Consider the following 14,778-nt stretch of genomic DNA (forward strand, 5'->3'; position numbering starts at 1 on the left):
TTTGTTCGTCAGTGAGGAGTTGAGGTCCGCTGACAGACGGAGAGCCGGGTCCAGACTCCACAGCACCAAAATGAGCCTCTTTAAAACCATATTAAACTATGCGGATGATTTTAAGTGTTTCACTTCCGGTCAGTGATCTGTGTCTGTCGCGCGGATGTTCGTTTGAAGTTGCGGCTCAGCTGCGGTGTTTGATATCAGTGTGTTTCAGTGTGTGACACTTCTCCTCCGGACGTTTGGTCACTAACAGCTCCGTTAAAAAGCGACGTCATGATACCTGAATGTCCTCGCGCCGGGACCTCGAGGAGCCGGACCCGCTTCCAGCACAGCCCGGCGGCAGAACCGAGCCAGGCGCGCGGCGGCAGCGGCTTGTTGTCCGACATCAAAACCACCATCAGCACCGAGCCGTTCACCGACCACTACACCATCATCCCCGGGAAGGAGCTGGGAAGGTAAGACGGACTGGCTGGCTGCACGGAACTGTGGTTAATATTTAAATTAATCAATAAATGAATTAAAAAATGGAAGAAAGAAAATTAGTTAGTTACAAAAAACAAATGAAAACAAAAAAGAAAATTAGATTTCCGCCGAAGCTGATACAAATTGGTGACTGTAATGTTTATTTATTGTTTTTCATTGTTATAGTTTATATTATTATTTATATATTTTATAAAGTTTAACTGCAAACAGAATGATTTAGGGACTGTTCATTACTTTTGAGGGTGTGGTGCTAAAAAAGAAAAGAGAAATAAAATGTGAATTTCGACTAAATTGATTTGTTAGTTACAAAAATCAAAACAGAATAAATTAATTTTTTTTTTATTATTTATATTTGTTTCTATCTTCTATGTTCTTTATTGAGAGAAAAAGGAACTGCCAGTTATCAAATGCTGCACATTTGTGCCTCACTTTTTGGGGTAAATAATTTTCCTCTCAGCAGGGTTGGTGAATTTATGATCCAAATATTTGTTGTTGTTGTTGATTTAGGGACTGTTTGTTACTTGTGAGGGGGTGGTGCAAAATAAAAATTAAAAAAAAGAAGAAGACAGAAAATGTGAATTTCAACTGAGTTAATATGTTAGTTAAAAAATGAAACCAATAAATAAATAAAATTAATTGGTAATTGGCATTTATATTATTGTATTATTTATTTATAATATTAGTTACGTGTATTTTCATTTTTTATGTTCTTTATGGACCTGCCAGTTAGAAAATGCTGCACATTTGTGCTTTGCTTTTTGGAGTAACTGACCTTTCAGCAACGTTGGTGAATTTATGGTTCAAATATTTGGTTTTGTTGTTGTTGTTGTTGTTGTGTACTTGTCAGGGCTGGCAGTGGAACAATTGGGCTGTCTCCCAGGCCATAGCCAGGCCCGATGAGTGTGATGGAGTCAAGCTGCAGACAGAATGATTTAGGGACTGTTCGTTACTTATGAGGGGTGCAAAACAGGGAGGCATGTCAAATACCTTCTCGAGCGCTGATTAGGGACTGATGATTTAAATTTTTTGTTTTGGCTCAGGGGAGGGGCATACAAATTTAAATGGTTGTATTTTGTGTTTATTTTACCGCAGATTTTTCGCAAGCGGGTTTGGAGGACATGTTTTCTTCAAAAATCACCAAAACGACACTGATGATCACAGCTAGAAACTAAAGACAGTTTTCAAATTCCTGACGGTCCTTGGACACATCATGTGCAACGAATGCTCCTGTCAGAAAGAAAACAAACCATATCACTTAAAAATCAGTCACCAAAATCAATATCTGTGTTGTATTTAAAATATTGGCCAGAAAAAAACCCAGCATGCATCACAAGAGAGAAAATCCGAGGCTTCTTTCAACTCCAGGATTTTGTCTTTGTCTTTTAACTTAAAACTTTAGAATATCAAAGGGAGCTTATAACTAAATTTACAGTGGAGGGACGGTCGTGCATTTTCCGCCAGTCACTGAGGGAGACTCAAGAAAAAATATTTGTAGCTTTGGGGAGGATCAAAAAAAAAAAATCACACCCCATCTACCACCCTCCTCTGATAAATAAAGAACAGTCCCTTAGGCCAGTGGTTCCCAACTGGTGGGTCACGGTCCAAATGTGGGCCGCAGGTCCTCTCTTGATGGATCAAGTGACTGTGTGTGTGTATCAACTCTGTAAAAAAACACACTTTATTTTTAAGGACAGATCATTTCCAGCACAGAGCTTTTATTTTGAAGTGCTGTTTCCTGCTTCAGAGCCTTATGCATCAGAAGCTGTTGTCATCAAATCAAAAAACATATTCGATGGTTTATCTTTGACACTTGGAAAGTCAGATCCAGTCCATTTCAGATCTGGTTCCCCTTTTGACCAGCTAGTGTTTCACAGGATTTCTTCAGGGTTAATTAGTAGAGGAAATGCCCTCCATCCTGTCGGCTACACTGATCTGGGGTCTGTCCCCGACCAGAGTCACAAGGCCAATCCCTTTTTGATTGGAATATGCTTTTACCATGACTAATGACCCACAGAGGGACTGGAGTCACATTGAACTGCTTCACTGTCAGCTCTGTGACAAAGATAACAGTGTTGTGGCTATGTGTGTGTGTGTGTGTGTGTGTGTGTGTGTTGACCTAGGTACAGCTCCAGAGATAAGAGTTGACGTTAGACTGAATTAGAGTCATTTCAGCAGCTACAGCTCCTGTTGTACAGATATGTATGTTTGAGTCTTAGAGGGCCACAACAAAGGAAAGGGTGTGTGTGTGTGTGTGTGTGTGTGTGTGTGTGTGTGTGTGTGTGTGGCTTTACAATGCATGACCTGACATTGTGACTGAGATTAGCTGCCACAGAACAACATGAAAGGTTATATTAATCTGCAGTGCCACTCTGATCTGCAGCATTATAGTCAGCAGATCAGCTGACATCAGTTCATGTGTTCAAGTTCATGAACACCACAAGTTACGTGAGATCAAACGGGTGTTCTCATTGTATTTAGAGCTGAGGACATTCATAGTGGACCAACAGTCCTCATCAGGGTCCATCAGTGGACCAACAGTCCTCATCAGGGTCCATCAGTGGACCAACAGTCCTCATCAGGGTCCATCAGTGGACTAGTCTCCTGCATGTTTCTGATATGAATGTAATGATTAAATGATATATTTTGGTGGTTTGAGTTGAAGGTGTGAGAAAGAATAGTATCAGTAACATTGTTAACACTGTGCTACATTACAGAGAAATACAAACCGTACTAATGAACCTTCATTAATATAGGCCTATATTTTATCTCCAAGTGCACGTCACACACTGAGCGAGCCGCCTGTTAATGATGCTGTGGGCTAATGGGCATGTAGCTACTTCCATGTTTCACATGATACGTCATGTTTGTAGTCGACCAATGAAGATGAGTTTACATATCACCTTGGGTTCGTCCTTCACCTTCTCAAAATGATCCCACACTTTGGATTTCCTGCCCGACATGTTATTAACTAGCCTGTGGAATAACCGCAGGTACCAGCCCTGGAGATTAACCTGACTCCTGTCTGACTGCTGAGCGTGGACACTTCCTGTGTCTGTCCTTTCAAAGTAAAGTCACACATGGTCCAGTCATATAGGTTTGGATTTATGTTGACAAGGAGCAGCTCCTGATAGAGTTTCACGTTTGTTTGTTGTTGTTTTTCCTGCAATGAAGCGACTGATGAAATCTTGCCGACTAATGACCTTTCTGGTCGACCGTCAGAGGGAAGCTCTAGTTGTACCTGTGGAGATAAGATCTGTTTCTTTCTCCCTCCTTTATATAACATTTTTATACAGGCTAATATGAATCAAGTCTGTCCTCTGTCGGATAATGTCCCGCTGTAGTTTGGAGAACGTGAGACAGCGGTCTCCAGGTTCACATGTTTTTAGTGTGTAAGAAAAGCCTTGGTTTTCAACAGTGCTGTATGGACGCAGATCTTTGCACAGGAAGTAGGTGATGGACTGTGTTATTATCTTCACTCTCACAGTTGATGGTAGCTGTGTCGAGCTAAGTGTTTCCAGTGTTGGTTATTTTTGCAGCGGAGCAGGTTTAACGTTAGCTTGGCCGTCAGCGGCTAACCCTATCTCTGGAGAGAGTGAGGTGAGCCCTCATGTCTGTAGCATTCACACAGTACTTTATTTTCGTGTGTCATATCCAAGTCCTTCTTTCCTTCTGTGGTAAAGAATCCAAAATAAGTCGAGACGTTTGATTTAAACGCCGACAGCACATTTCTGATTTCTTCCTCCGGTGCCTCCATCTTTGTTTCTTTCGTTCACTGATCGCATGGTCAGCGGTTTGATCCTCGGCTCCTCCAGTGTCCTCCCTCCAGCTTTCTCAGAAACAAAGCTGAAATAATTAAAAGCTGTTGCAATAATAAAAACCTATTGGGACATACTTAGGAGATAATTAAAAGGAAAAATTGAAATGGGAATACAGACATGAAAGCTGCAGCATCATCATGGTCTTGTAGGAGCAGTAACAGAATAGACTGGAATCACATCAGTTTAGGATCTTGTCCAGCTCTGATGGTTGTTCTCTTTGGTCGGCGTGTTGCTGAGGCTGTTGTTTTCAGCGGGGACATTCCTCTGGCTGTTAATCGGTGTAATAACAGATGAAGGGGCTGCCGTACAACTTGTGTTTATTCCCTGGCTGACTCTTGGCCAGCTCCCTGGTTGAGCCCTCTGAACTCGGCGGTGGAATTCCATTCATGAGGCCTTTCCAGATTAAACCCTCGGACATAAACGGGGGTTTGTCTGGCCCTGTGCTGGTTTGTTGTTTTTTACCTGGAGTATAAACATCTCATCAAGTGGAGTGTCTGCTGGAATGTAGACTTCTCTTATTCATTATTAAATGAATTCAGTATTTATTGACAGAAAACTCTGCTGTATTTCTTTATTGAGCTGAAACTGAATCTGCTCCGTCTGTATAGAAGCTTCTGTCACATTACACACATACAGCAGCGCCTGACACTGAAGCAGGATCATCAAACGATCACGCAGAACATTCGGCCTGTAGCGCAGCCTTCCAGCAGCGTGTGTGTTTATAAAGTGTGAAGTGTGATGTGTGTAGCGAGCAGTTCCTCGACTGAGATATGGATAGATGCCGCCCCGCTCACACCTCTCCTCGCAGTTGATCGGTCGTGTGTTGGCTGATTCCACCGAGTGTCTCTCTGGGTCTACACAGAGCCATGTTCAAGCTCCAGACAAGACGTCACGTCCTCTGATCGGCAAAGATCAGAGGACGTGACGTCTTGAAAGCAAAGATCATCAGTCACGACAGCATCATGATGGCCGGTATTGTTTTCACCCTGTAAATCTGTGTGTGTGTGTGTGTGTCATCATATGATCCTGGTGACTAGGGCTGTAGTCAACCAAAGAAAATCTCAGTCGACTGAAGTCGCACATAATCTTCAACTAATCGATTAGTTGTGGGGAAAAAAAAAATCTGTACGTTATTTTTACTTCTTCGTTGGTGTGTCTGTGTCACTCTGCAGTTACGCTAGTCGGCAGCGGAGGACTGTGTGAAGTGCTGTAAAGTTTAGTTGATTCAAAACGCACATTAAACACACGTTAAACACACGTTAAACAAACACACGTTAAACACACGATAAACACACATTAAACACATTAAACACACATTAAACATGGCTTAATAGAGACACTTTCAAACACAAGTACACAAATCAGCTTCACTATAACTCGCAGCATTCACAGACAAACACTTGTCTTTATCTGGACACATTATCCCCACAAATACAACATGCTAACGTTATTAGCACAAGCCTATGGCATTTTACATTGTATATATTAGCCTAGTGGCTAGCAGAGATTTCCTCTACTTGTGTGTAGCCAGGAACAACAGCAACATTTACCAAAGATGATGTGACAGAAGTCGGCTCCATTACAGCTCACAAGGTTCACTGACAAAACAACTGTCTTATACTAAACACGTTTTCCAAACAAATACAACATGCTAACGTTATTAGCACAAGTCTATGGCATTTTACACTGTATAAATTAGCCTAGCAGCTGGCGATCTTCCTCTTGTCTCATATAAAACCAGGGAGAACAGCACCATTCAACAAAGGTAATGTTACAAAATTTGGCTCCATTACAACTCACAACATTCACTGACAAAACAACTGTCTTATACTAAACACGTTTTCTAAACAACAAATACAACATGTTAATGTTATTAGCACAAGCCTATGGCATTTTACATTGTATAAATTAGCCTAGCAACGAGCAGAGATTTCCTCTTCTCATATGAAGCCAGGATAAATCCTGAAGTATAAATCCCTGAAGGATAAATCACACACACGACTTAAAATACTATTTTAGTGAAGGCTTTATTGTCTTCACAATTTATTGTTTCTTATCTGTGAAATACAAGTAAATACAAGCTTCGTTTCCACTGAGGGAAATGGTTTCAGCTTACAGAGACAGACAGGAGGTCTGCGTCACCGCGACACTGAGCGTGAGGGTGGGCGAGTTCAACTTTCTGTCAACAACGGGGCGTTTTAAAAACACCCCCATTTTCACAGGTAACTTAGCCTGTCCCCGCGCTGCAGGAAATAATGGATTAATACTGGAAAGCTATTGATGGAGCACTTTTCTCCTTATGAAAACAACACGGCGATTATTCGACCAATGAGAATTTGGTCGGACGAGAGCAGAGCGACCAAATAATCAACTAGTCGACCAGGAGACTACAGCCCTACTGGTGACACCTACTGCAGCTGGGGCCACTACAGAAGCTGTTTTAAGCACTTTGCCTGGTGTTTATCAGTCTGTCTGATTTCATCAGTGTAATAGTGTCACAACCACGCAAGATGCAGTTACAAGACTTTTAGGGCTATCACATTCTGGATGGTTGGTCAATGTCCTCTTGTCCGACCAAATTCTCATTGGTCAGACAATCAGTGGTGTTACTCTCAGAAGGCTGTGTGTCCATCAAGGTGTGTGGTGGTTGTTCAGCACTTGTAGATGTCCTATGCGACAGGTTGGTCTTTGTGGTATTTGTCCCGCCACTTCTCCACTGTGATTGGACGGCAGGTGACAGTGACAAGCATGGTGTCTCACCCAAAGTTAAACATTGTTCAACTCTAAACTCTTGGAAAATGGATAAATAATCACAGACATGCAGTGTTGGATTTATTTTACTATGTGAAAGATGCTCAAGCCTGGATCACAAAGCTTCTGAAATGGATACGATCACAACAGAGCCCTTGTTGGAGTGGCGAGATGGCTAACGTTAGCTACTGGGCTAAAAACAGTAAGTCAGTTTCGTATGTGCTGTGCTGATTGTATAGATCTTCTGTGTGTGAAGCATCCATGTTTTCACTGACATGGATGGAGACTGTCAGAGACACTGGACTGGTGCGTTGAGGCAAGCAACCGCGGGGCGGTAATTCCAGTTCCAAGTATTCCACTTACCTGAACACAGAGTTAACTCACCCTGGGCAAGTGTTACTGTCGAGCTCTGTGACAGGAACAAAAACACTTTGGTGGACACACAACCCTACCAGACTCAGTGCACTGTGGTCCATTTAGTTAATCTAGAGATAACGTGCAGAATATTTTTTCCCCATCGACCAAGAGGAGTAGGTAGAATTTCAGTCGACCAAGATTTTCTGTAGTGTAGTCGAGAACAAAATGAAGGCCAAATTCGACGATGGGTTTGGTTCGAGCAAAGGGGCCGGAAGTAGAGAAGCGGCCATCTGGTTTAAGTCAGGGAACACCGCATGACGCATTGGGGTGATCTAATCTACCATCTTTCTGACATGTTGTGGCAAATATTGGTGACCTCACCTTCACAGTCTCACAGGAGGACTCTGATCTGGGGCAGGAAACGTCCTGCAAAGGCTCAAGAAGGACAGTAACGGACAACTGACCAACCCCCCTCTTTTCTACCCTCTCAAGAGAGCAGACACATCACAGACCACTGACTTGTATTGACTGGCGTAATTTGCTGTACATATTAATATTCACATGCATATATAAACACAGTATTGTGAACAGGATGAACTGGTGTATTAGAATGGTTGCTGTTTGACCACCACCAGGAGTGAGGGTGGGCTGAGGATCGGGGAGTTTAAGGTAATACCCTCCAATACCCCTCTGCAGTGGGAGTCCCAGATGGCCCACAGCCAAGCTCCTTTAGTGACTACGACAATGGTGAAGCAGTCAGTGAATTCCATATGGTTAAGATCCAAAGCTTTTTCCATGATGGGTCTTAGTGACAGAAAAGGCCACTCTCTTATTAGCCCATATGGTCCCAGGCAGAGCCCTTTAGTGATTGCACAGAGCCACCCTGGTCAGGATTTCACTCCAGGAGTCCGGCTGAGGATACAGTTACTTTCTAGGGGGGTAAATTTGTGAAACACCTACATTTTCATTCTGTGAAATTTTGATTCTATTTCAGTCTTATATGTTTTGTAGGGAGGTAAACCTTAAACCAACCCTTGACTCTGACACCAGAGTCTCTTCAATCAAAGATGATACTGATAAGTTTTAAAATACATGGCAAATGTCTTGTAGGGTTGCAGCGATATACCAGTTTCAAGGTACTATACCGTGATATAAAAGTTGACGGTTATCATACTGAGTACATCTGCTTATCTACCATATCAAAAATGCTTTGGCACCTACGCTGTATAATGGCAGGGAAACCCCCGGCTTCATGGTTATTAACTGTAAAGTCTTTGTATACTGTAGAAATGTAGCCTAACTTTAAAACCTACAGTTTCAGAGCTGCGTCCCAGTTAGCTTCGTCCTGCCTGTGTTTGTGGCTCTGACACCAGTGACTAATACAATGACAGGAGGATGCACAGCATCAGCCAGCTCTGGTGTGCACATAGGGAAATCTGTTGATGCCAGTGGCGGTGTTTGGCTCCGAGCCAGTGAAAATCTTTATTTCATTAAATGCATCCAGGGCCGCCTGGCAGCCTGACACAGAGCCCAGCTATGAGACTGCAAACAGCCTCCACACAGAGCCAGGATTCACTGACGTGGTTTAAAGTGGCATTTATACTTCTGTGCTGAACTGATGTCGTACCTACAGCAAAGCCTACGCTGAAGCCTGATGTGTACCTGTCCAGAAATGTAACTACACGTCACAGGACGCAGACCTCCTGTCTGTCTCTGTGAGCTGAAACCATTTCCCTCAGTGGAAACAAAACTTTTATTTAATTTAATTTCACAGATAAGAAACAATAAATTGTGAAGACAATAAAGCCTCCACTAAAACAGCATTTTAAATCTTGTGTGTGATTTATCCTGGCTTCATATGAGCAGAGGAAATCTCTGCTAGCTGCTAGGCTAAGTTATACAATGTAAAATGCCATAGGCTTGTGCTAATAACGTTAGCATGTTGTATGGAAAATGTGTTTAGTATAAGACAGTTGTTTTGTCAGTGAACCTTGTGAGCTGTAATGGAGCCGAAGTTTGTAACATTACCTTTGTTAAATGTTGCTGTTGTCCCTGGCTTCATATGAGTAGAGGAAAAGTCAGCTAGCTGCTAGGCTAATTTATACAATGTAAAATGCCATAGGCTTGTGCTAATAACATTAGCATGTTGTATTTGTGGGGAAAATGTGTCCAGATAAAGACAAGTGTTTGTCTGTGAATGCTGCGAGTTATAGTGAAGCTGATTTGTGTACTTGTGTTTGAAGTTGTCTCTATTAAGCCATGTTTAATGTGTGTTTAATGTGTGTTTTGAATCAATTCACAGAAACCTCACCGCCAACTAGTGTTTTGGAGGTGTAACTGCAGAGTGTAGGCTAGGGGAAGGCAACCTGTAGCCTCACGTGGCTCTTTTTGTTTTTGTTTCTTTACAAAAAAGTATAGAAAAAAACGAATAATAAAAAAAAGAGTAATTTTTTGACATTTTATTTTTTTATTTATCGTTGTTGTACGTCTAAAGTGATTCTTCCATTCTCCAGTTGTAAAAACATGTAGCCTATACAAATATTTAAAGAAAAAAGTTTTAATATTTTGTCACCTAAAGTGTGCGTCATATGTCTACAGCCTGGCGCCTTTTCTTCTACATTTAGCTGAACCTCAGTAGAATTTAAAAGTACATGGACACATCTATTGGCTTCCATTGCCAACGCTGCAGAGTTAAAGTACCAAATAATCATTAACAGCCCACTGCAGAGTAAAACTAATATAATGTGTGCTCATGTAGATGTATTAGTTATGTTAATAGGCAATTTAGACTTAAAAAGCTGTGTTACCTTTGTTGTAAGTAGATTTAGATTGTCCATCAAAGATGAAGATCAGGAAGTGCTTCCTTTAGCTACAGTATGATATCAAATGAAACCGACTACATCGTAATCATCAGTCAGTGACTGCAGCATAAATCCAGCTTTGTTAAAAGCTGTAACTGAATAAAAGACACAGAGGACACAGCAAATCATGTGACTCTCAGCAAAGAGGCATCATAAAAACCTTCAGTGTCATGGAGCTTGTAAGGAGTCATTGTAGTGTCTGAAAAGCTTCAGGACACTTTATCAGGGTAGATTAAAAACCCTGAAAGTTATTAAAGATATCTAAGCATGATGAATCGCTCCAGCAAAATGAACTGGACGATAACTATTTAACTGCAGTTTGAATATTAACGGTTAGAGTTCAGCTCTGTATAAACTAGTTTGTGTGGTGCAACACGTTTTAAATCAGTGATGCATAAACCTTCAGCAGTTAAACACTGACACTATAAATAGACCAACAGCTGGTGAAACCTGCTGCAGCTCTCTGTGAGATATGAGTGTATTAATGCACACAGAGCACTGGAGGCTCTCTGCAGCCACGGCGTCCATTAGACTGGTTCTTTATGGCAGCTGTAACTGTGCCATCACCTCTGGCTTGGTCTGTATACACACACACACACACACACACACACACACACAAAAGCCATCTTTTTCAGGGTGTAGTCTGTGAATGAGGCTGCTGGCTTTGGAAATGTGCTGACGCTGCTTTAGAAAAGGCTGTGGTGGCCCAGTATGGTTTCTAAAGAGCGGGCCCAGACTCCCAAACCAAACGGCCTCTATCTGATGTTCCCAGACGCAACGCCACACCCACGCCAATACACTCTGCTGTCAGGGGTCTTTGAACCACGGTCACTTGGAGAGAGGATGCTAAGATATGACAAGTGAAAAATAAAAATCAGAGCTTGATTGTGTCTTGAGCTGTGGTGCCAGCCTCAAACACATTAAAGGGACAGTTTGGAGTTTATGAAGTGGGGTTGTATAGGGTACTTATGTTAAGTCAGTGTATAACACACAGTAGATGTCTGTCAGCACGCCCCCAGTTTGGAGGAGCAGGCTGGATTCTGACATGGGAACTTAGCAATGTGGATGGGGACCAGCAGTGAAATGTATTTTAGCCACCTAACAAACGTCCCACCTAAAACAATCAATGACAAAAACTAAGTCTATTCTAAGTTCCCCATTCATGCTCTTATCAAAGCCAGACTCCACTGAGAACAACAGTAATTTTATCTCGCTGAACACAGGAGCTGCTGGTCGACCGCTGCTTTGGTATTTTAATTAGTTTGTGTTATTGTGTGACTTTGAATCTGAACTAACATTTATAAACTACAAACTTGCACAATAACACAAACAGACTAACTGATCGAGGCAGCGGTAGATCAGCAGCTGCTAAATTCAGCAATGTCAAATCACGAGTGTGCCGACTGACATCTACTGTATGTTAGATACTGTCTGTGGATAAGAATCCTATACAACCCCACTTAAAAAATCTGAACTGTCCCTTTAAGCCAACTCAAAACAAAGGAAACCTTAAAAAAGACCACTTAATCTGCCACTGCACAGTGAGTCAACCGAGCCTCAACCACAGAACTACATGCTCTGTATGCTGTCCCGGGACACTGGAGACAAATTGATTTGCAGGAAAATGTTAATGGAAAAATCAATTTTTAATTTATGAATGCATCAACAGTATTGCATGTATCTTACAGTACAGACATCGCTCTGTATGCATGGATCAGATACACGCCTGCAGCGATATGTCTCTCTCTCTGTCCATCCCTCTTTGTCCTTCTCTTTTCTCACTATGATCATCAGCCTGTCTGTGTTCTGTGAAAGGTCCTCTCCACTTCTGTCACGTCACATCTCATATCATGAAATTTAAAAAGATATATTTAAGGAAAGACGAAGTCAAGGACTTTGATCTGTTGTCTGACACAGTCTCATCTTTGTTTAATCAAGCTGCAGAGAAACTAAAGTGTTCCCAACTTTTAACCTAAAGAATTCTGTTGCTAAGACATCAACATAAACCTTCTCTGCACCTGGTTGGACTGACATGGCAGTTTCTGGGCTGTAAGCGATGTTTACTTCTAGTTTTTATACCCCAAAAACATGGACACTTTTCTATAAAACATTCCCAAAGTATTGACTATATTTACTTTTTGAATACCTTTGAATATATTTACTTAATGTGTATTTGCAACATTCACAAGCATGTTAGTCCGAGTGAAATCATACTAAATCAAATTTCTCAAAGTCATACTAACACACCCAGATAATGCAATTGGGAGTCGCATGCATAAAGTCAATCAGACCCAAACTGGCTGAGGCGCTCTGAGCATGCTCTGCAGTTTCTGCCCCGGGCTTTGACCCGCAAGTCCAATAGCATTAAATGCGTAACAGAAGAAGAAGCTGGAACAACATGGAGAAATCTACATCCAGAGCTGTGACTTTTTGGACGGATGAAATGTACAGAGCTGTAAAGTTGTCCATCATGGTACCAGTTAGCTGCTAGCTAACCGTAGCTAACGTGTTTGTTGATTGTTTGGTCTGTGACGTAATAGGTCAACAGGGAAAAGGTCCAATACTAACAAGGTAAAAAGGGGCATATCGCTAACACGCGTTATGAAGAGGTGTAGCCCTACAATGGATCCCTGGGGGACACCATATTTGATGATTTTACTTTGAGAGTTACTGATGCTAGCATTCTGGGACTTCTTGTTAAACATCAGTAATTAAAAAAGTCTCTGTCATTGGTGCTAACAGCCCGGTTTGATATCTTAATATCAGTATGAACACGTGATGTTATATCAAGATAATAGGCATAAAGTATTTACATTTCCACTTTCATCTTACATGTTATCAGCCTCATTTTGTACAATATTTTCCAGTGAGTGTGAACTAGAAGCAAAGTAAATGAAACTTTCCACTGAAACTCCCCATGTGCTTCATATTGATAACACAAATGCAGCAATATTTGCTCCGTAAGTCAGTTAACGTCGACATATTGCTGTGTGCACAATAGCTTTTAGGCTGCACACGGTTATACATATCTACATGTTAAATTGTGCACACACACACACACACATACACACACACTGAGCTGTATACCTGCTGGTTTTGGAGTGTCCATATGTGTGTAAAAGGTGACGTGAGAGGTAATTACACAGCTAATGGGATTGGAGGGAATGGGTGGAGGTCACATGTGTCGGTGCTGTCTGGAGTGTCACTGTCACAGAGTGGGATGTTGTGAGTCTCTTGATTCTTTTAGCAGATGTTAAATGTGGGGAGCTTGGGAACGTGGGCTGCATTCAAATCAGTTTGAATGAATTCCATGTTACGAGTCGTTTGTACTTAATGTTTTTGGAGAAGTGGCATCCCTATTCAGGACATAGGTATTTGTACCTTAGCCAGCACCTGGGCATCTACTACTAAGGATGTGTGTCCTTTTGAATTTTTTTCTACTTGTTGGTCACAGTGACCTTTGACCACCAAATTCTAATCAGTTCATTCTTGACTTAAAGTAGACATTTGTGCCAAATTTTAAAAAATGTCCTCAAGGCGTTCTTGAGATACTGCGTTCCTAAGAATGCAATAGATGCAAGGTCACAGTGACCTTGACCTTTGCCCACCAAATTATAATCAGTTTATTCTTGAGTCCAAGTTGATGTTTGTACCAAATTTGAGGAAACTCCCACAAGGCCTTCTTGAGATATTGCGTTCATGAGCATGAGACAGATGTAAGGTCACAGTGACATTGATCTTTGACCACTGAATTCTCATCAGTTCATTCTTGACTCAGAGTGAACATTTTGCCAAATATGGCACCCTCACAGTTAGAAGGTTTCTGGTTCGAACCCAGGGTGGAGGAGCCCTTCTGTGTGGAGTTTGCATGTTCTCCCTGTGTCAGCGTGGGTTTCCTCCAGGTGCTCCAGCTTCCTCCCACAGTCCAAAGACATGCAGGTTAATCGGTGACTCTAAATTGTCCGTAGGTGTGAATGTGAGTGTGAATGGTTGTCTGTCTCTATGTGTCAGCCCTGTGATAGTCTGGTGACCTGTCCAGGGTGAACCCTGCCTCTCACCCAGTGTCAGCTGGGATAGGCTCCAGCGCCCTGCGACCCTGAACAGGATAAGTGGTTATGGAAAATGAATGAAATGAATGTACTGTAATACAGTTGTTCAAATTAATTTTGAAGATGAAGAAACCAGTGGCACCATCTCTGCTGGGATCTGACTATCAGAAAACCTGTGTAACTGTTGGAGCCTGTAGCTCCCAGCTTCATCAGCCCCATGACTCTCACATGAGGCCAGCTGAGGATGAAGTAGCCCAGTCTGGTGCTTCAGGCCCAGAGCTGTTTGTCATGCTCTGTACCCTGATACGAGTCCTTAATAGCTAGCACACAGTCTGACTCATTGTGTTTTAATCTCACGCCTTCTGTTCTTGCTCCTAGCTGTGGTTTAATAAAGATGGATGTGAGATGATTCTCATCTTAGATATGTCTTTTGCTCTTGGTATGCTGACCAGCTGGTCCTAACTA

At 42.0% G+C, this 14,778-nt stretch overlaps 1 protein-coding gene across 2 annotated transcripts in view; it reads left to right on the plus strand.

Moving 5' to 3' along the window:
- The window catches only part of stk17a (serine/threonine kinase 17a), a 46,460-nt gene continuing 31,682 nt past the window's right edge, over nucleotides 1–14,778 (plus strand). For both annotated transcript variants that reach the window (XR_007448268.1, XM_049565594.1), the window contains exon 1: nucleotides 1–449. Coding sequence is in view for 1 of the 2 variants with exons in the window: in XM_049565594.1 (XP_049421551.1) it covers nucleotides 268–449 (182 nt within the window). In the remaining variant the exon portion in view is untranslated. The remainder of the gene's footprint in view (nucleotides 450–14,778) is intronic.

The sequence above is a fragment of the Epinephelus fuscoguttatus genome, linkage group LG21, assembly GCF_011397635.1.
Source record: "Epinephelus fuscoguttatus linkage group LG21, E.fuscoguttatus.final_Chr_v1".
Taxonomy (NCBI): domain Eukaryota; kingdom Metazoa; phylum Chordata; class Actinopteri; order Perciformes; family Serranidae; genus Epinephelus; species Epinephelus fuscoguttatus.